This window comes from Hyla sarda, unplaced genomic scaffold (assembly GCF_029499605.1).
Source record: "Hyla sarda isolate aHylSar1 unplaced genomic scaffold, aHylSar1.hap1 scaffold_375, whole genome shotgun sequence".
NCBI classification, from domain to species: Eukaryota; Metazoa; Chordata; class Amphibia; order Anura; family Hylidae; genus Hyla; species Hyla sarda.
Window position 1 is genome coordinate 220204 of NW_026610394.1, and position 23019 is coordinate 243222.

At 47.8% G+C, this 23019-nt stretch overlaps 1 protein-coding gene across 1 annotated transcript in view; it reads right to left on the minus strand.

Moving 5' to 3' along the window:
- Window positions 1-8524: 8524 nt before the first annotated feature.
- CHRNA9 (cholinergic receptor nicotinic alpha 9 subunit) overlaps window positions 8525-23019 on the minus strand; it is a 61843-nt gene continuing 47348 nt past the window's right edge. The window contains exons 3-5 of the mRNA XM_056553738.1: window positions 19966-20120; window positions 13189-13721; window positions 8525-11167 (exon numbers count right to left, since the gene is read on the minus strand). Of these exons, the coding sequence (XP_056409713.1) occupies window positions 10542-11167; window positions 13189-13721; window positions 19966-20120 (1314 nt within the window). The 3' untranslated portion in view covers window positions 8525-10541. The remainder of the gene's footprint in view (window positions 11168-13188; window positions 13722-19965; window positions 20121-23019) is intronic.

Here is a 23019-nt window from a genome sequence, read left to right on the forward strand (position 1 = left end):
GGGAGTGGGGGGGGGTGCGGACCATTCAGGGGCTGCGGGTGTCACAACTGGTACATGTGCCTGGTATGGACTGACACACATACAGAGCTGTAAATGCTGTTCGCTGCTTACAGTAAGGGGGAGAGGAGCTTCACAAATATATATAAAGGCTGCGTCATCTATATACTCTGAAGTGTTCATAGACAGGATCCACCAACAAGCACGAGCAGCTCCCACAGCTTCCTTATCCACCATTCAGACACAAGTGGCCCCTTCAATGCACCCTCTGTCCCTTCATTACACACCCCCCCTCCCCTTCGTCATTAAATACGCCTGTCTCTTCATTACACCCCATCTCTTCATTACACCCCCATCTCTTCATTACACCCCATCTCTTCATTACACTCCCGTCTCTTCATTATACTCCCGTCTGTTCATTACACCCCCATCTCTTCATTACACCACCATCACTTCATTACACTCCCCTGTCTCTTCATTATACTCCCGTCTCTTCATTACACCCCCATCACTTCATTACACTCCCATGTCTCTTCATTATACTCCCATCTGTTCATTAAACCCCCATCTCTTCATTACACTCCCATCTCTTCATTACACCCCTATCTCTTCATTACACTCCCGTATCTTCATTATACTCCCGTCTCTTCATTACACCCCCATCACTTCATTACACTCCCATGTCTCTTCATTATACTCCCGTCTGTTCATTAAACCCCCATCTCTTCATTACACCCCTATCTCTTTATTACACTCCCTGTCTCTTCATTACACTCCCATCTCTTCATTACACTCCCATCTCTTCATTACACCCCTATCTCTTCATTACACTCCCGTATCTTCATTATACTCCCCTGTCTCTTCATTACACCCCCATCTCTTCATTACACCATCTCTTCATTACACCCCCATCTCTTCATTACACTCCCCTGTCTCTTAATTTTACTCCCCTGTCTCTTCATTACACCCCATCTCTTCATTACACCCCCTGTCTCTTCCTTATACTCCCCTGTCTCTTCATTACACCCCCATCTCTTCATTACACTCCCCTGTCTCTTCATTACACTCCCCTGTCTCTTCATTATACTCCCCTGTCTCTTCATTACACCCCCATCTCTTCATTACACCCCCATCTCTTCATTACACTCCCTGTCTCTTCATTATACTCCCGTCTCTTCATTACACCCCAATCTCTTCATTACACTCCCCTGTCTCTTCATTATACTCCCCTGTCTCTTCATTACACCCCCATCTCTTCATTACACCCCCATCTCTTCATTACACCACCATCTCTTCATTACACCCCCATCTCTTCAATACACTCCCCTGTCTCTTAATTTTACTCCCCTGTCTCTTCATTACACCACCATCTCTTCATTACACCCCCATCTCTTCATTACACTCCCCTGCCTCTTAATTTTACTCCCCTGTCTCTTCATTACACCCCCATCTCTTCATTACACCCCCCTGTCTCTTTCTTATACTCCCCTGTCTCTTCATTACACCCCCATCTCTTCATTACACTCCCCTGTCTCTTCATTACACTCCCCTGTCTCTTCATTACACTCCCCTGTCTCTTCATTATACTCCCCTGTCTCTTCATTACACCCCCATCTCTTCATTACACCCCCATCTCTTCTTTACACTCCCTGTCTCTTCATTATACTCCCGTCTCTTCATTACACCCCAATCTCTTCATTACACTCCCCTGTCTCTTCATTATACTCCCCTGTCTCTTCATTACACCCCCATCTCTTCATTACACCACCATCTCTTCATTACACCCCCATCTCTTCATTACACTCCCCAGTCTCTTAATTTTACTCCCCTGTCTCTTCATTACACCACCATCTCTTCATTACACCCCCATCTCTTCATTACACTCCCCTGCCTCTTAATTTTACTCCCCTGTCTCTTCATTACACCCCCATCTCTTCATTACACCCCCTGTCTCTTCATTATACTCCCCTGTCTCTTCATTACACCCCAATCTCTTCATTACACTCCCCTGTCTCTTCATTACACTCCCCTGTCTCTTCATTACACTCCCCTGTCTCTTCATTACACCCCCTGTCTCTTCATTACACCTGTCTCTTTATTACACCCCCTGTCTCTTCATTACACTTCTGTCTCTATATTACACCCTCTGTCTCTTAATTACATTCTTCTGTCTCTTCATTACACCCCTGTCTCTTCATTACACTCCCATCTCTTCATTACACTCCCCTGTCTCTTCATTACACCCCGATCTCTTCATTACACTCCCCTGTCTCTTCATTACACCTCCATCTCTTTATTACACTCTCCTGTCTCTTCATTACACCCCCTGTCTCTTCATTACACCCCCATCTCTTCATTACACTCCCCTGTCTCTTCATTACACCCCCTGCCTCTTCATTACACCCCCATCTCTTCATTACACCCCCATCTCTTCATTACACTCCACTGTCTCTTCATTACACCCCCTGTCTCTTCATTACACTCCCCTGTCTCATCATTACACCCCCATCTCTTCATTACACCTCTGTCTTTTTATTACACTCCCCTTTCTCTTCATTACACTCCCCTGTCTCTTCATTACACCCACTGTCTCTTCATTACAGCTCTGTCTCTTTGTTACACCCCCTGTCTCTTCATCACACTCCCCTGTCTCTTCATTACATCCCTGTCTCTTCATTACACCCCTGTCTCTTTATTACATCTCCATCTCTTCATTACACCCCCTGTCTCTTTATTACATCTCCATCTCTTTATTACACTCCCTTGTCTCTTCATTACACCCCCTGTCTCTTCATTACACCCCCATCTCTTCATTACACCTCTGTCTCTTTATTACACCCCCTATCTCTTCATTACACTCCCCTGTCTAATCATTACACTCCCATCTCTTCATTACACTCCCCTTTCTCTTCATTACACTCCCCTGTCTCTTCATTACACCTCTGTCTCTTGATTACACCCCTGTCTCTTCATTACACTCCCCTGTCTCTTCAATACACCTCTGTCTCTTCATTACACCTCCGTCTCTTTATTACACCCGTCTCTTCATTACACTCCCCTGTCTCTTCATTACATCCCTGTGTCTTCATTACACTCCCGTCTCTTCATTACACTCCCATCTCTTCATTACACTCCCCTGTTTCTTCATTACACTCCCCTGTTTCTTCATTACACTCCCATCTCTTCATTACACTCCCGTCTTTTCATTACACTCTCCTGTCTCTTCATTACACCCACCTCTCTTCATTACACTCCCCTGTCTCTTCATTACACTCCCCTGTCTCTTCATTACATCCCTGTGTCTTCATTACACTCCCGTCTCTTCAATACACCTCTGTCTCTTCATTACACCTCCGTCTCTTTATTACACCCGTCTCTTCATTACACTCCCCTGTCTCTTCATTACATCCCTGTGTCTTCATTACACTCCCGTCTCTTCATTACACTCCCATCTCTTCATTACACTCCCCTGTTTCTTCATTACACTCCCATCTCTTCATTACACTCCCGTCTTTTCATTACACTCTCCTGTCTCTTCATTACACCCCCCTCTCTTCATTACACTCCCCTGTCTCTTCATTACACTCCCCTGTCTCTTCATTACATCCCTGTGTCTTCATTACACTCCCGTCTCTTCATTACACTCCCATCTCTTCATTACACTCCCCTGTTTCTTCATTACACTCCCCTGTCTCTTCATTATACTCCCATCTCTTCATTACACTCCCCTGTCTTTTCATTACACTCCCCTGTCTCTTCATTACACCCCCCTCTCTTCATTACACCCCCTGTCTTTTCATTACACCTCTGTCTCTTTATTACACCCCGTCTCTTCATTACACTCCCCTGTCTCTTCATTACACCTGCTGTCTCTTCATTACACCTCTGTCTCTTTATTACACCCCCTGTCTCTGCATTACACTCCCCTGTCTCTTCATTACACACCGTCTCTTCATTACACCTCTCTTTATTACACCCCCTGTCTCTTCATTACACTCCCCTGTCTCTTCATTACACCCCCTGTCTCTTCATTACACACCGTCTCTTCATTACACCTGTCTCTTTATTACACCCCCTGTCTCTTCATTACACCTGCCTCTTTATTACACCCCATGTCTCTTCATTACACTCCCTGTCTCTTCATTACACCCCCTGTCTCTTCATTACACACCGTCTCTTCATTACACCTGTCTCTTTATTACACCCCCTGTCTCTTCATTACACCCCCATCTCTTCATTACACTCACATGACTCTTCATTACTCCCCTGTCTCTTCATTACACTCCCGTCTCTTCATTACACCCCTGTCTCTTCACTACACCCCGTCTCTTTATTACATCTCCATCTCTTTATTACACTCCCTGTCTCTTCATTACACCCCGTCTATTCATTACATCTCTGTCTCTTTATTACACACCGTCTCATCATTACACCTCCTGTCTATTCATTACACCCCCATCTCTTTATTACACTCCTTATCTTTTCAATACACCCCCCATCTATTCATTACACTCCCTGTCTCTTCATTACACCCCCTGTCTCTTCATTACACCCCCATCACTTCATTACACCCCCATCACTTCATTACACTCCCCTGTCTCTTCATTACACCCCTGTCTATTCATTACATCTCCATCTCTTTATTTCACTCCCCTGTCTCTTCATTACACTCCCTGTCTTTTCATTACACTCCTGTCTCTTCATTACACCCCTGTCTTTTCATTACACTCCTCTGTCTCTTCATTACACCCCGTCTCTTCCTTACGCCCCCTGTCTATTCATTACACCCCCTGTCTCTTCATTACACCCCCTGTCTCTTCATTACACCCCCTGTCTATTCATTACACCCACTGTCTATTCATTACATCTCCATCTCTTTATTTCACTCCCCTGTCTCTTCATTACACACCTGTCTCTTCATTACACCCCCATCTCTTCATTACACCTCTGTCTCTTTATTACACCCCCTATCTCTTCATTACACTCCCCTGTCTAATCATTACACTCCCATCTCTTCATTACACTCCCCTTTCTCTTCATTACACTCCCCTGTCTCTTCATTACACCTCTGTCTCTTGATTACACCCCTGTCTCTTCATTACACTCCCCTGTCTCTTCAATACACCTCTGTCTCTTCATTACACCTCCGTCTCTTTATTACACCCGTCTCTTCATTACACTCCCCTGTCTCTTCATTACATCCCTGTGTCTTCATTACACTCCCGTCTCTTCATTACACTCCCATCTCTTCATTACACTCCCCTGTTTCTTCATTACACTCCCCTGTTTCTTCATTACACTCCCATCTCTTCATTACACTCCCGTCTTTTCATTACACTCTCCTGTCTCTTCATTACACCCCCCTTTTCATTACACTCCCCTGTCTCTTCATTACACTCCCCTGTCTCTTCATTACATCCCTGTGTCTTCATTACACTCCCGTCTCTTCATTACACTCCCATCTCTTCATTACACTCCCCTGTTTCTTCATTACACTCCCCTGTCTCTTCATTATACTCCCATCTCTTCATTACACTCCCCTGTCTTTTCATTACACTCCCCTGTCTCTACATTACACCCCCCTCTCTTCATTACACCCCCTGTCTTTTCATTACACCTCTGTCTCTTTATTACACCCCGTCTCTTCATTATACTCCCCTGTCTCTTCATTACACCTGCTGTCTCTTCATTACACCTCTGTCTCTTTATTACACCCCCTGTCTCTGCATTACACTCCCCTGTCTCTTCATTACACCCCCTGTCTCTTCATTACACACCGTCTCTTCATTACACCTCTCTTTATTATACCCCCTGTCTCTTCATTACACTCCCCTGTCTCTTCATTACACCCCCTGTCTCTTCATTACACACCGTCTCTTCATTACACCTGTCTCTTTATTACACCCCCTGTCTCTTCATTACACCTGCCTCTTTATTACACCCCCTGTCTCTTCATTACACTCCCCTGTCTCTTCATTACACCCCCTGTCTCTTCATTACACACCGTCTCTTCATTACACCTGTCTCTTTATTACACCCCCTGTCTCTTCATTACACCCCCTGTCTCTTTATTACACCCCCATCTCTTCATTACACTCACCTGACTCTTCATTACTCCCCTGTCTCTTCATTACACTCCCGTCTCTTCATTACACCCCTGTCTCTTCACTACACCCCCTGTCTCTTTATTACATCTCCATCTCTTTATTACACTCCCTGTCTCTTCATTACACTCCCATCTTTTCATTACACTCTCCTGTCTCTTCATTACACCCCCCTCTTCATTACACTCCCGTCTCTTCATTACACTCCCCTGTCTCTTCATTACATCCCTGTGTCTTCATTACACTCCCGTCTCTTCATTACACTCCCATCTCTTCATTACACTCCCGTTTCTTCATTACACTCCCCTGTCTCTTCATTATACTCCCATCTCTTCATTACACTCCCCTGTCTTTTCATTACACTCCCCTGTCTCTTCATTACACCCCCCTCTCTTCATTACACCCCCTGTCTTTTCATTACACCTCTGTCTCTTTATTACACCCCGTCTCTTCATTACACTCCCCTGTCTCTTCATTACACCTGCTGTCTCTTCATTACACCTCTGTCTCTTTATTACACCCCCTGTCTCTGCATTACACTCCCCTGTCTCTTCATTACACCCCCTGTCTCTTCATTACACACCGTCTCTTCATTACACCTCTCTTTATTACACCCCCTGTCTCTTCATTACACTCCCCTGTCTCTTCATTACACCCCCTGTCTCTTCATTACACACCGTCTCTTCATTACACCTGTCTCTTTATTACACCCCCTGTCTCTTCATTACACCTGCCTCTTTATTACACCCCCTGTCTCTTCATTACACTCCCCTGTCTCTTCATTACACCCCCTGTCTCTTCATTACACACCGTCTCTTCATTACACCTGTCTCTTTATTACACCCCCTCTCTCTTCATTACACCCCCATCTCTTCATTACACTCACCTGACTCTTCATTACTCCCCTGTCTCTTCATTACACTCCCGTCTCTTCATTACACCCCTGTCTCTTCACTACACCCCCTGTCTCTTTATTACATCTCCATCTCTTTATTACACTCCCTGTCTCTTCATTACACCCCGTCTATTCATTACATCTCTGTCTCTTTATTACACCCCGTCTCATCATTACACCTCCTCTGTCTATTCTTTACACCCCCATCTCTTTATTACACTCCTTATCTTTTCAATACACCCCCCCATCTCTTCATTACACTCCCTGTCTCTTCATTACACCCCCTGTCTCTTCATTACACCCCCATCACTTCATTACACCCCCATCACTTCATTACACCCCCTGTCTATTCATTACATCTCCATCTCTTTATTTCACTCCCCTGTCTCTTCATTACACTCCGTCTTTTCATTACACTCCTGTCTCTTCATTACACCCCTGTCTTTTCATTACACTCCTCTGTCTCTTCATTACACCCCGTCTCTTCCTTACGCCCCCTGTCTATTCATTACACCCCCTGTCTCTTCATTACACCCCCTGTCTCTTCATTACACCCCCTGTCTATTCATTACACCCACTGTCTATTCATTACATCTCCATCTCTTTATTTCACTCCCCTGTCTCTTCATTACACACCTGTCTCTTCATTACACTCCCCTGTCTTTTCATTACACTCCCCTGTCTCTTCATTACACCCCCTGTCTCTTCCTTACATCCCTGTCTCTTCATTACACTCCCCTGTCTTTTCATTACACTCCTCTGTCTCTTCATTACACCCCCTGTCTCTTCATTACACTCCCCTGTCTCTTCATTACACCCCTGTCTCTTCATTACACTCCCCTGTCTTTTCATTACACTCCTCTGTCTCTTCATTACACCCCCTGTCTCTTCCTTACACCCCCTGTCTATTCATTGCACCCCCTGTCTCTTCATTACACCCCCTGTCTCTTCATTACACCCTCTGTCTATTCATTACACCCACTTTCTATTCATTACATCTCCATCTCTTTATTTCACTCCCCTGTCTCTTCATTACACCCCTGTCTCTTCATTACACTCCCCTGTCTTTTCATTACACTCCTCTGTCTCTTCATTACACTCCCCTGTCTTTTCATTACACTCCTCTGTCTCTTCCTTACACCCCCTGTCTCTTCCTTACACCCCCTGTCTATTCATTACACCCCTGTCTCTTCATTACACCCCCTGTCTCTTCATTACACCCCCTGTCTATTCATTACATCTCCATCTCTTTATTTCACTCCCCTGTCTCTTCATTACACCCCTGTCTCTTCATTACACTCCCCTGTCTCTTCATTACACTCCTCTGTCTCTTCATTACACCCCCATCTCTTCATTACACCCCCATCTCTTCATTATACATCCTGACTCTTCATTACAATAGGTTTTTGGCATTACATTAGGGCAGTATATATATATATATATATATATATATATATATATATATATATATACTGCGTCCTTTATAGATGAACCAGGAGAAGACACAACGTTCTTACTGACCAACATATCAGAGACTTGGACAATGTATTTTTATTATTCCATATACACCCTCGATGGCCTCGGAACATGTACAGGATCATACATACATATAGGATCATCAGAACGGTATTGGATGAAATGAAGAATAATGTGGTCATGGATTGTCCAAAGCTATGGAATCTGTGAGTCCAAAATGACTGGGAACCTTCCTCCATTACAATGTATATCAAGTGATGTCTGTAGACTCCAGGAGGGCCGGAGGGTTGGACAATTACCTAATCTGCTCTAGAATGTTTACCATACCCTTAAACGTTGTGCGTGAACCTGATGATTTTGGTGGGACTAGAGAACTAATAGCTCTCCCCTATACTATATTGGAGATAAAGTTATAACAATATGGAACTGGAGAAATATGGAGGAGAAAGAAGGATCTGTAGAGGAAGGAAGAGTCTGGAGAAGAATCTGGAGGTTACATAGGGGCCTGCGGAGAATATAGGGGTCTGGAGGAGTCAGAAGGAACAGGAGGAGGACAGGGGGATTTAGAGGAAGACAGAGGAGTCTGGAACAAACATAGTAGTCTAAATGAGAAAGAGGGGTCTGGAGAGTACTAAGGAGTGATGTGGAGATAGATGGATCTAGAGAGAACAGAGTATGGAGAGGACAGATGGGTTTGGAGAGCATAGAGGAATCTGGAGGATCTACTGAAGAGTCTGGAGGGGGGTAGAGACATATAGATGGAAAAAGTTTTTTTTGGAGGGGAACTTTGGAGGGTTTGGAAGTGTATGTGTTACGGTTTGCGCTCCGGCCGCACACGATGGCCGTGAGCGCATTGCCCCGCTCTCTCCTCCAGCCGGCGGGGCTGAGATTCGCATCGCGGGATGCGCCCACATGCGAATCCCAGCCCGTCACTCACCACGGTCCACTGCTGTCTCCTCCCCTGCCTCTCAGCTCCGGCGTGCGTGTCCCCATCTCCTAGGGCGCACGCACGCCGGAGCTATAAGAATTAAAGGGCACTCCCATAATTAAGTCTAACACCTGTGCCTCACTTCTAAATTCCTGCATCTCCCACACATTCCTGCCAGATCTTTGTTGCCTTGTGCCATTGAGAAAGCGTTACTAAGTCTTGCCTTGCCGTGTATCTGACCCCCTTGTCTACTGACCTCCTGCTACATTCCTGACTACGCACCTGTGTTGCCAGCCCTGACCTTCTGCTACCCTGACTACGAGTTGCTGTATCGCTCCTGTGCCTTGAATCTCCTCAGCCGCCTGTGTGGTCGAGTCATGCCAGGGGTAGCGACCTGGGTGCCGCCTGCCACAGCAAGACTAACCTGCTTTGTGGTGGGCTCTAGTGAAAACCTGCGGCACCTTAGACTCCGCTCCCTGGCACGGCCCGTGTCATCTGCCATGCATGTCCAGTGGATCCAGTACCTCCAGTGTTCCTGTCTTCTAACCGTGAGTGTTACAGTATGGCTACCAGTCTAAGCCCACAAGCTGTGTATTGGCTGTATAAACAATATCTGTGGAAGATGTATGGTTATGGAGGGTATAATGAGCTGTTGATCATACTTGTCTATTGGTTGCCCTTCTGTTTTTACACACAATATATTTGCCCATAACAAGTGCATTCAGTGGTTGTCCGTCATGAGCAAGACCTATGGGAACCAGCACTTCACCTAAAGAACTGTTTTTAGTCTTCTCTATGGACAATATCCATCTGTGGTTGATACACTTATACTTAGCTCCTTCTGACTAATAATGGCCATGAGGTTTTAATATAAAACCAATGTTCTAAAAACCATCATACTTGAACCTGTAGACAGGTAACGGCTGGAGAACCTTTGACCTCCTAAATGTTTTCTATGGAGAATGTATCTCTAGTTTTGCCGGTCATTACCCCAGCCCTTTACAAGTATGACATGTCTGCGCGGGCACTGATGTGGAGCTTGGACAAGATGGTATACACATTACCTAGCCAGGCCGGGTGGACAGAATGGACATTATGGACCCATGATGATTGAAGAAGCTTTAACCTTAGACGACATATCTCAGATGGCTTTGCCCATAATAAGCACACTCATAAAGAACACCATGATGAAGAACACCCACATGAAGAACCGGTCCATCACCTTGGCCACTTTCTTCCATTCCCCAGTCCGTTTCTGCGCTGCCTTTTGCTCTCTGAAGCAGTTGGCCATATATTCAATGTTTTTCAGCAGGCGCTCATTGTGGCACAGGCAATGGCTCTTGGGGCACTCACTGAACCCATGGCCTTTCCCACCCCCAGACTGGTTCTCATACTTTCCAGGTTCCTTCCATGCACCGTGGCCATTACTTGAAGCATTTTCCTGCCCCCAGTTCAGGCCTTCCTTGGTGGTGGATCCCTTGAGGTCGCCCTCTTGACAGTTTTTCAGTATGGCTCCTGGGTCCTCCCGTTTGGCTTGTCCATTTATGACCTGTACGGTGGGGGCTTTCTCAGCCTCAGGTTTCGGTCTTCTGCAGCTTTCCCCTACCTCATACACAAAGAATATCCGTGACATATATTGTAAAATAAATTTCTTTGCCCATTTGGGGACGGGTTTTGCTTCTGGGCCACAATGGTGAATATTCATTATGAAGATGGTCAGGGCTGTGGAGGCCGTGATCATTGTCATGGTGGCGATGTAATATTTCCCTATGGAGAGAGAAAGACAACAGAACCTGATATATCAAGAACAAAGATATTAGATAAAGGATAAATTAGGCTACATAAACTGCGGAAATAAGAGACATTTCACGAGAGATGGCCTAGTGGAGCTGTGGAACTCCAGTGCCTAGGAGAAGTAGGAGGAGGCTATACTAAGCAGAGGATCACCATACCCAGCAATCTGTATACTTCTGGTACTAAGCATTTCTAGGTTCTGGAACTGTCCATAACTTCATCCACCAGTCCCTGGTTTCCATTTGTGTAGTTTCAGCAAGGTCCTGCTTCAGATCATTTACTATAACACAGTTCCTGTTATTGTTACCCCGCTTTAATTTTTCCAATCACCGCCCAGCAGTCAAGGATATTAAAGAGGAGGCCTTCTCCCCATCCACTGACCTCCATGATCACACCTCTGAACCTTAGATATTTCATCCATCCCAGAGTCATTTTGCTTATGTCCCACCTATGAAGATATCTGCTCCTTAAAGAGGTACTCCGCCCCTAGACATCTCATCCCCTATCCAAAGGATAGGGGATAAGATGTCTGATCACAGGGTCCCACTGCTGGGGACTCCCGCAATCTCCCTGCTGCACCCGGCGTTCGTTTAGAGCGTCGGGTGCAGCTCTAGAGGCTCGTAACATTACGGCGCCCCATTCGTGGCATCACCGCCACGCCCCCTCCCATAGACTTGCACTGAGGGGGCATGGCCATGACATCACAAGACTCTGCCCCGCATCGCCAGTCATCCGGCACAGAGCGCAGTTTGCTCTGTGCACCAGATGACAGGGGTTGCTGCAGCCGAGATCTGGATAGGAGATAAGATTTCTAGGGGCGGAGTACCCCTTTAAGGAACTTCACCTTTCTTTTCAATGAATGGTCAAATCCCTACATCTTTGGAGTTACCAGTAGAGATGAGCGAACTTACAGTAGATTCGATTCGTCACAAACTTCTCGGCTCGGCAGTTGATGACATCCTGCATAAATTAGTTCGGCCTTCAGGTGCTCCGGTGGGCTGGAAAAGGTGGATACATTCCTAGAAAAGAGTCTCCTAGGACTGTATCCACATTTTCCAGCCCACGGGAGCACCTGAAAGCTGAACTAATTTATGCAGGAAAAGTTATCAACTGCCGAGCCGAGAAGTTCGTGACGAATCGAATTTACTGTAAGTTCGCTCATCTCTAGTTACCAGCAGCCAAAGCCTCCCACCCTGACTTACATTTGTCAGGATTCCAAGGTCTGGTTAGGGAAAGCCACAACCCAATATAAGAATATCAGAGACACGCACCAGACAACAATGTAATATTCTACAGTCCCCACATAAAAAAGACTAAGGATAGGGTCACACGTAGCACACCCGCAGTCTATTTGACACTGCGGATGCTCTTCTGACCACCCTAGAGTCAGCCTCTTACTTTGCCCGTGTGTCCTGCTTTGTTTGCTCTTAGCAGAAGGACGCCACTACTAGCAGACACAGACTGAGCTGTGAGGCGCGCGCACCATGCGCAGTGGTTTCACAGACATGCCCATGCGCGCACGCAACCTGAAGCTCAGGTGAATTGCTGCTACGAGCAGACAAACCAGGACACACGGGCAAAGAAGGAGGCCGAGGGCATTCAGTAGCTATGTGTGACCCTAAAGCTGAGGAAGGTGCGGTAAGGTGTAATTGCTGTTTCGGTGATGTATCTTGGAGTGCACAGTTTGTATGTCAGTGGTGACTTATAATGTCCTGTTTCCCCTCAGACTGACATTCCCACATGAACCCTACTATTCCTCGAGATGGTCTAGAACAAGTAATTGTGGCATTTAGGAATATAGGGGGAGATTTATCAAAACCCGTCCAGAGGAAAAGTTTGAAAAAATCCTCTGAAAAATGAAAGAAGCGATCTGATTGGTTGCTATGGGCAACTCATCAACTTTTCCTCTCGACAGGTTTTGATAAATCTCCCCCATAGTCCCCCTGAGTTCCTACCCTCACGGAGGACCCTGGTTTTGCTGTTTTGGTACTCACCGATGAGTGGCACATTTTCGGATGGTGGCATGCTCTCAGCCACAAGCAGCTGGAACACAGTGAGGGCTAAGAGGACGGTGACACCCAGAGACACCTTCTCTCCAGAGTCTGCTGGGAGGTAGAAACCTAGCGGTGCCAGGAAAGAGATCATCACGCAAGGAAGAAGAAGGTTGAAGATGTAGAATGAAGCCCTCCTCTTTAACATTAGGGTGTAGGTGACATCGGGGTATGGTTCCGAGCAGCAGCCATAGGTGATCACGTTCTTCTTGGCTGGCATTCCCAGCACCTCCCACTCAACGTTCTCCACAAAGTCCGTCAGATCCCCCGTGTCCAGGTGGTTCAGGATGTCAATCTGATTTCCATTATACGTCCAGGAGCCAAAGGTCAAGCGACATTGCTGACCATCGAATGGGAAGAAGGAGACATCCACTTTACAAGAGCTTTTGGTGATGGCCGGAGAGTCCCACATGATTTGCCCATCATATCTGATCACTACGTTAGTTTCCATTGAGCCTGTGAACTGGTCATCAGCGCTGAAAAACAAAACGGGGCTCATGATCATTCCCAGCATAGACCTTACTGTACTGATCCTGAGCAGTCATGTCTTACGCTCCAGCCACAGTCAGAGCTGCATTCACCATTCTATTGGGAAGACCATGTGGAGAACACAAGATGCCAGAAGATGTCAACGCCATTCCAGGTCCTACACAAAGTTCCTACCACTACAAAGGACAAAGTGTAGGAGGTGAACAATACAGAGAGGCCAGGCACTTAATATCTACATAGCGGGTGTCAGAAGAAGACCAACACTGTCCAATAATATCACAAAATGTCAGAGGATGTCTCTGCAAAGCCAGAAGTTTATCCCCAGATCTACAGGATGCAATGCAAAAGGCTACCATTAGATAGAAGGACCTACACGACATCTACATAGTGAGGGGCCAGAAAGAGACCTACATGACATCTACATGGTGGGGGCCAGGAATAGACCTACATGACATCTACATGGTGGGGACCAGGAAGAGACCTACACAACATCTACATGGTGAGGGGCCAGGAAGAGACCTACACGACATCTACATGGTGGGGGGCCAGGAAGAGACCTATATGACATCTACATGGTGGGGGGCCAGGAAGAGACCTACATGACATCTACATGGTGGGGGGCCAGGAAGAGACCTACACGACATCTACATGGTGGGGGGCCAGGAAGAGACCTACACGACATCTACATGGTGGGGGCCAGGAAGAGACTTACATGACATCTACAAGGTGGGGACCAGGAAGAGACCTACATGACATCTACATGGTGGGGGGCCAGGAAGAGACCTACATGACATCTACATGGTGGGGGCCAGGAATAGACCTACATGACATCTACATGGTGGGGGGGCCAGGAAGAGACCTACATGACATCTACATGGTGGGGGGGGGGGCAGGAAGAGACCTACATGACATCTACATGGTGGGGGGCCAGGAAGAGACTTGCATGACATCTACATGGTGGGGGCCAGGAAGAGACCTAAATGACATCTACATGGTGGGGGGCCAGGAAGAGACCTACATGACATCTACATGGTGGGGGACAAGGCAGAGACCTACATGACATCTACATGATGGAGGGCCAGGAAGAGACCTAAATGACATCTACATGGTGGGGGACAAGGAAGAGACCTACATGACATCTACATGGTGGGGCCAGGAAGAGACCTACATGACATCTACATGGTGGGGGGCCAGGAAGAGACCTACATGACATCTACATGGTGGGGGACCAGGAAGAGACCCACATGACATCTACATGGTGGGGGACTAGGAAGAGACCTACATGACATCTACATCGAGGGGGGGGGGGCAGGAAGAGACCTAAATGACATCTACATGGGGAGGGGCCAGGAAGAGACCTACATGACATCTACATGGTGGGGGGCCAGGAAGAGAGCTACATGACATCTACATGGTGGGGGACCAGGAAGAGACCCACATGACATCTACATGGTGGGGGGCCAGGAAGAGACTTACATGACATCTACATGGTGGGGGGCCAGGAAGAGACCCACATGACATCTACATGGTGGGGGACCAGGAAGAGACCTACATGACATCTACATGGTGGGGGGCCAGGAAGAGACTTACATGACATCTACATGGTGGGGGTCCAGGAAGAGACCTACATGACATCTACATGGTGGGGGGCCAGGAAGAGACCTACATGACATCTACATGGTGGGGGGGGCAGGAAGAGACCTATATGACATCTACATGGTGGGGGCCAGGAAGAGACCTACATGACATCTACATGATGGGGGGCCAGGAAGAGACCTACACGACATCTACATGGTGGGGATCCAGGAAGAGACTTACATGACATCTACATGGTGGGGGGGGGGGGCAGGAAGAGACCTACATGACATCTACATGGTGGGGGACCAGGCAGAGACCTACATGACATCTACATGGTGGGGGACCAGGCAGAGACCTACATGACATCTACATGGTGGGGGGCCAGGAAGAGACCTACACGACATCTACATGGTGGGGATCCAGGAAGAGACTTACATGACATCTACATGGTGGGGGGGGGGGGGCAGGAAGAGACCTACATGACATCTACATGGTGGGGGACCAGGCAGAGACCTACATGACATCTACATGGTGGGGGGCCAGGAAGAGACCTACATGACATCTACATGGTGGGGGCCAGGAAGAGACCTACATGACATCTACATGATGGGGGCCAGGGAGAGACCTACATGACATCTACATGATGGGGGGCCAGGGAGAGACCTACATGACATCTACATGATGGGGGGCCAGGGAGAGACCTACATGACCTCTACATGGTGGGGGGCCAGGAAGAGACCTACATGACCTCTACATGGTGGGGGACAAGGAAGAGACCTACATGACATCTACATGGTGGGAGGCCAGGAAGAGACCTACATGACATCTACATGGTGGGGGGGGGGGCAGGAAGAGACCTACATGACATCTACATTGTCAGGCAGAGACCTACATGACATCTACATTGTCAGGCAGAGACCTACATGACCTCTACATTGTCAGGCAGAGACCTACATGACCTCTACATTGTCAGGCAGAGACCTACATGACCTCTACATTGTCAGGCAGAGACCACCACAGTCCAGGGAGATCTGATGGAGAACACAAGATACTTAAAGTCATTTCTAAGAAGCCAGAACTTCATCCCGATACCTACAGGCCTCTCTCACCATCACATTGTGCAGTCCCTTATCTTATAGGGAAAGTCCTCGGTGCAGTCCCTTATCTTATAGTGATAGTCCTCGGTGCAGTCCCTTATCTTATAGGGATAGTCCTCTGTGCAGTCCCTTATCTTATAGGGATAGCCCTCGGTGCAGTCCCTTATCTTATAGGGATAGTCCTCGGTGCAGTCCCTTATCTTATAGGGATAGTCCTCGGTGCAGTCCCTTATCTTATAGGGATAGTCCTCTGTGCAGTCCCTTATCTTATAGGGATAGCCCTCGGTGCAGTCCCTTATCTTATAGGGATAGTCCTCGGTGCAGTCCCTTATCTTATAGGGAAAGTCCTCGGTGCAGTCCCTTATCTTATAGTGATAGTCCTCGGTGCAGTCCCTTATCTTATAGGGATAGTCCTCTGTGCAGTCCCTTATCTTATAGGGATAGCCCTCGGTGCAGTCCCTTATCTTATAGGGATAGTCCTCGGTGCAGTCCCTTATCTTATAGGGATAGTCCTCGGTGCAGTCCCTCATCTTATAGTGATAGTCCTCGGTGCAGTCCCTTATCTTATAGTGATAGTCCTCGGTGCAGTCCCTTATCTTATAGTGATAGTCCTCGGTGCAGTCCCTTATCTTATAGGGACAGTCCTCGGTGCAGTCCCTTATCTTATAGGGATAGTCCTTGGTGCAGTCGCTTATCTTATAGGGATAGTACTCGGTGCAGTCCCTTATCTTATAGTGATAGTCCTCGGTGCAGTCCCTTATCTTATAGTGATAGTCCTTGGTGCAGTCCCTTATCTTATAGTGATAGTCCTCGGTGCAGTCCCTTATCTTATAGGGATAGTCCTCGGTGCAGTCCCTCATCTTATAGTGATAGTCCTCGGTGCAGTCCCTTATCTTATAGTGATAGTCCTCGGTGCAGTCCCTTATCTTATAGGGATAGCCCTCGGTGCAGTCCCTTATCTTATAGGGATAGTCCTCGGTACAGTCCCTTATCTTATAGGGATAGTCCTCGGTGCAGTCCCTCATCTTATAGTGATAGTCCTCGGTGCAGTCCCTTATCTTATAGTGATAGTCCTCGGTGCAGTCCCTTATCTTATAGTGATAGTCCTCGGTGCAGTCCCTTATCTTATAGGGACAGTCCTCGGTGCAGTCCCTTATCTTATAGGGATAGTCCTTGGTGCAGTCGCTTATCTTATAGGGATAGTACTCGGTGCAGTCCCTTATCTTATAGTGATAGTCCTCGGTGCAGTCCCTTATCTTATAGTGATAGTCCTCGGTGCAGTTCCTTATCTTATAGGGATAGTCCTCGGTGCAGTCCCTTATCTTATAGGGATAGTCCTCGGTGCAGTCCCTTATCTTATAGGGATAGTCCTCGGTGCAGTCCCTTATCTTATAGTGATAGTCCTCGGTGCAGTCCCTTATCTTATAGGGATAGTCCTCGGTGCAGTCCCTTATCTTATAGGGATAGTCCTCGGTGCAGTCCCTTATCTTATAGGGATAGTCCTCGGTGCAGTCCCTTATCTTATAGGGATAGTCCTCGGTGCAGTCCCTTATCTTATAGGGATAGTCCTCGGTGCAGTCCCTTATCTTATAGGGATAGCCCTCGGTGCAGTCCCTTATCTTATAGTGATAGCCTTCGGTGCAGTCCCTTATCTTATAGTGATAGTCCTCGGTGCAGTCCCTTATCTTATAGGGATAGTCCTCGGTGCAGTCCCTTATCTTATAGTGATAGCCTTCGGTGCAGTCCCTTATCTTATAGTGATAGTCCTCGGTGCAGTCCCTTATCTTATAGGGATAGCCCTCGGTGCAGTCCCTTATCTTATAGGGATAGTCCTCGGTGCAGTCCCTTATCTTATAGGGATAGTCCTCGGTGCAGTCCCTTATCTTATAGTGATAGCCTTCGGTGCAGTCCCTTATCTTATAGTGATAGTCCTCGGTGCAGTCCCTTATCTTATAGGGATAGCCCTCGGTGCAGTCCCTTATCTTATAGTGATAGCCTTCGGTGCAGTCCCTTATCTTATAGTGATAGTCCTCGGTGCAGTCCCTTATCTTATAGGGATAGCCCTCGGTGCAGTCCCTTATCTTATAGGGATAGTCCTCGGTGCAATCGTCTGACTATATTACGAGACATGATGTAACTCAGGATCAGTCCAGGTTTACACACTCAGCATTATACGGGACCCAGCAGTAGGGGGCGCCACAGTCCACGAGGCAGGGACCCCTTCCATTAGGGAAGTACAACGAGCATTTCACCCGCGAGATCTACTCCCAGTTATTAGATGCAAAGTTGTAATTCGGTCGCAGGGCTCTGAGAGTCACCTCTGCCGAAGAACATGAGCCGCCTCGGGCAGCAGCTGCGCCTGCGATTGTGTTTCACCTTCTCTCCTGGCACAACATGGCGCTGAAATCCCTGCAGAGTCATACAACACATGGAGCCGGTGCGGAGAGACCTCCCGGGTCACAGAAGGTCTCTGGATCCATCCTCCACCGGTGGTCTGTAGAAAGACAGAGCCTCTCCGAGATGGTCACACCCGGGTCTTAAAGGGGTACTCCACTGGAAAACATTTTTTCCAATCAACTGGTCCCAGAAAGTTAAACAGATTTGTAAATAATTTTTATTTAAAAATCTTAATCCTTCCAGTACTTATTAGCAGCTGTATACTACAGAGGAAGTGCATTTCATTTTGAATTTCACAGTGCTCTCTGCTGACACCTCTGTCCGTGTCAGGAACTGTCCGGAGCAGGAGAGGTTTGCTGTGGGGATTTGCTCCTACTCAGGACAGTTCCTAAAATAGACAGAGGTGTCAGCAGAGAGCACTGTGGTCAGAATGGAAAGAACTACACAACAGCAGCTGATAAGTACTGGAAGGATTAAGATTTTTAAATAGAAGTAATTTACAAATCTGTTTAACTTTCTGTCACCATTTGATATAAAAGAAAATGTTTTCCAGTGGAGTACCCCATTAAAGGGGTACTCCACTGCCCCAGCGTTCCGAACATTTAGTTCCAAACGCTGGGGGCGGGCTGTGGGGGGTCGTGACGTCACAGCCACACCCCTTGTGATGTCACACCACGCCCCTTCAGTGCAAGTCTATGGGGGGGGCGTGACTGCCGTCACGCCCCCTCCCCTAGACTTGCACTGAGGGGGCGTGGTGTGAGGTCATGTGGGGCGTGGCCATAATTTCACAACCCCCCACAGACCACCCTGAGCATTTGGAACTAAATGTTCGGAGTACCCCTTTAAAAGGAACATGTCTCCAGACCCAGTTATAAACCAGCTGTGAGTTATATCTGTTTCTGGAAAAGCTGGGTGATGACTAATATGGTCCAAGCTTTCCCAGGATCCTGAATGACGTCTATGCCTATATCACTGCACAACTAGGCAGATCCATCATTCAGGAGAAGCCCGTGCTGTAATGGCGGCCATATTGTTCACCACTCACCTTACCCAGATACAGACAGAACTTCCGAACAACGAGGAACTGAAGAAAGGCCAAGACCCCGGCTGGAAACCGCCAGGACACGAGCCGATGAGCCTCGACCGCCATCCGACCTACTTGTTATATAGGACTATATCTGGTCTCCATACATAACTGCTAGGTATACGGATGGTATCGAGTCCATCGTAATCCTCCTTATTCCAGCGCAGGTAGGCGTCAAACCAAACCTGCCGGATCCACAGGTAAGCCATGAGGATCTGATTCCGCTCGTCCTGCAAAGAGAAACAAAGAGTCAGAGAAATGGCCGCCAGAGATTCACGTAAGAGACGAAATTCTCCACTGACAGGAGAGGTCAACATTGTGCCTTATGCTCCAGTCACATCCAGAGCTGCACTCACCATTCTGCTGGCTTGTAGGAACATCTATGACCTTCCCAATGTTCAAGGTTCTAGACTGGGGTAAAGGCGTGTGACCAAAAAAGTGTAGGAACTCACCCGAGATTTCTACTCAAGGGCTGGTCCTTGTAATGGAAACGGTGTTCCTGCTTTGGGAAAAAAAAGGGCAGGAACTCAGTTCCCATGCGTTCCTGCAGGACTTGAACGCATGGGAAGGAGATGTAGAGAAGATGTCAAACAAGAACTACAGACTGGACAGTCCCAGCAAGATCAGCCATGGACCGCAAAATCCCAGATGACATCTCTTGGAACTCAGAACTTCACCCCGGGGCCTACAGGAAGTTCTCACCACTACTGAGGTCACAGAAGAGGAGGAGACTGAGAGGGGCAATCACCACAGTCCTGGAAGGTCACATGGAGACCGCAAGATGGCAGAAGTCTTCTCCGAGGAGCCCAGAACTTCACCCCGGGGTCTACAGGAAGTTCTCACCACTACTCAGGTCACAGCGGAGGAGGAGACTGAGAGGGGCAATCACCACAGTCCTGGAAGGTCACATGGAGACCACAAGATGGCCGAAGACTTCTCTGAGGAGCCCAGAACTTCACCCCGGGGCCTACAGGAAGTTCTCACCACTACTAAGGTCACAGAAGAGGAGGATACTGAGAAGGGCAATCACCACAGTCCTGGAAGGTCACATGGAGACCACAAGATGGCAGAAGTCTTCTCCGAGGAGCCCAGAACTTCACCCCGGGGTCTACAGGAAGTTCTCACCACTATTGAGGTCACAGCGGAGGAGGAGACTGAGAAGGGCAATCACCACAGTCCAGGAAGGTCACATGGAGACCACAAGATGGCGAAAGACTTCTCAGAGGAGCCCAGAACTTCACCCCGGGGCCTACAGGAAGTTCTCACCACTACTAAGGTCACAGCGGAGGAGGAGACTGAGAGGGGCAATCACCACAGTCCTGGAAGGTCACATGGAGACCACAAGATGGGGGAAGACTTCTCTGAGGAGCCCAGAACTTCACCCCGGGGCCTACAGGAAGTTCTCACCTCTACTCAGGTCACAGCGGAGGAGGCGCCTGAGAGGGGCAATCACCACAGACCAGGAAGGTCACATGGAGACCGCAAGATGGCGAAAGACTTCTCAGAGAAGCCCAGAACTTCACCCCGGAACTTCATAGAACTCATGAGATCCCATAAAGATAAATTTGTTTTCTTAAAGGGGTACTCCACTGGCCAGCGTTTGGAACATTTAGTTCTGAACTCTGTTTTCACACTGCGGGGGCTGGCCATGCCCCTCGTGATGTTATGGCCACGCCCCCTCAATGCAAGTCTATGGGAGGGGGTGTGATGACCGTCACGCCCCTCCCATTGACTTTCATTGAGGGGGCGCGGCCATGAAGTCACAAGGAGCATGGCCGACCCCTGCAGCGCGAAAACAGAGTTCAGAACTAAATGTTCCAAACGCTGGCCAGTGGAATACAAATGTTTACAAATCAACTGGTGCCAGAAAGTTATTAAAAAAAAGTGTAAATTACTTCTATATATATGATCTTAATCTATTAAATTCCTTCTATATAAAAATCTTAACCCTTCCAGTACTTATCGGCTGCTGCATGCTTCACAGGAAGTTTTGTATTACTTTTCAATCTGACCACAGTGCTCTCTGCTGACACCTCTGTCCATGTCAGGAACTGTCCAGAGCAGCATATGTTTGCTATGGGGATTTGCTCCTGCTCTGGACAGTTCCTGACATGGACAGAGGTGTCAGCAGAGAGCACTGTGGTCAGATTGGAAAGTACTACAAAACTTCCTGTGAAGCATACAGCAGCTGATAAGTAGTGGAAGGATTAAGATTTTTTAACAGAAGTAATTTACAAATCTGTTTATCGTTCTGGCACCAGTTGATTTAAAATATTTTTTCAGTGGAGTACCCCTTTAATAAGAACGGACCCAAAAAGAAGTTCCAGAATCATCTTCTCGGCCAATGCACATTGGGGACTTGTGGTGTCCTGTACAACAAACTAACTGCATACACTGAGGTCTAATAGAGTGTAAAGGGTTAAATCTGCATGACTGTACACAGATGAATGATGCTTTGGTCACATGATTCTCCCAACCAATGGCTAAATAGTCTAAAACCCCTCTAATAGTCTAAAACCCCATGTCACGATGCCGGCTGGCAGGAGGTGGATCCTCTGTGCCAGAGAGGGATAGCGAGGACCGTGCTAGTGGACCGGTTCTAAGACACTACAGGTTTTCACCAGAGCCCGCCGCAAAGCGGGATGGTCTTGCTGCGGCGGTAGTGACCAGGTCGTATCCACTAGCAACGGCTCACCTCTCTGGCTGCTGAAGATAGGCGAGGTACAAGGGAGTAGGCAGAAGCAAAGTCGGACGTAGCAGAAGGTCGGGGGCAGGCGGCAAGGTTCGTAGTCAGGGGAGATAGCAAAGTTCTGGTACACAGGGTATAACACACAAAAACGCTTTCACTAGGCTCTAGGGCAACAAGATCCGGCAAGGAAGTGCAAGGGAGGAGACTAGATATAGCCAGGAAACAGATGGGAACCAATTAAGCTAATTGGGCCAGGCACCAATCATTGGTGCACTGGCCCTTTAAGTCTCAGGGAGCTGGCGCGCGCGCGCCCTAGAGAGCGGAGCCGCGCGCGCCAGCACATGACCGCAGGAGACGGGAACGGGTAAGTGACCTGGGATGCGATTCGCGAGCGGGCGCGTCCCGCTGTGCGAATCGCATCCCCAACGGCCATGACAGGG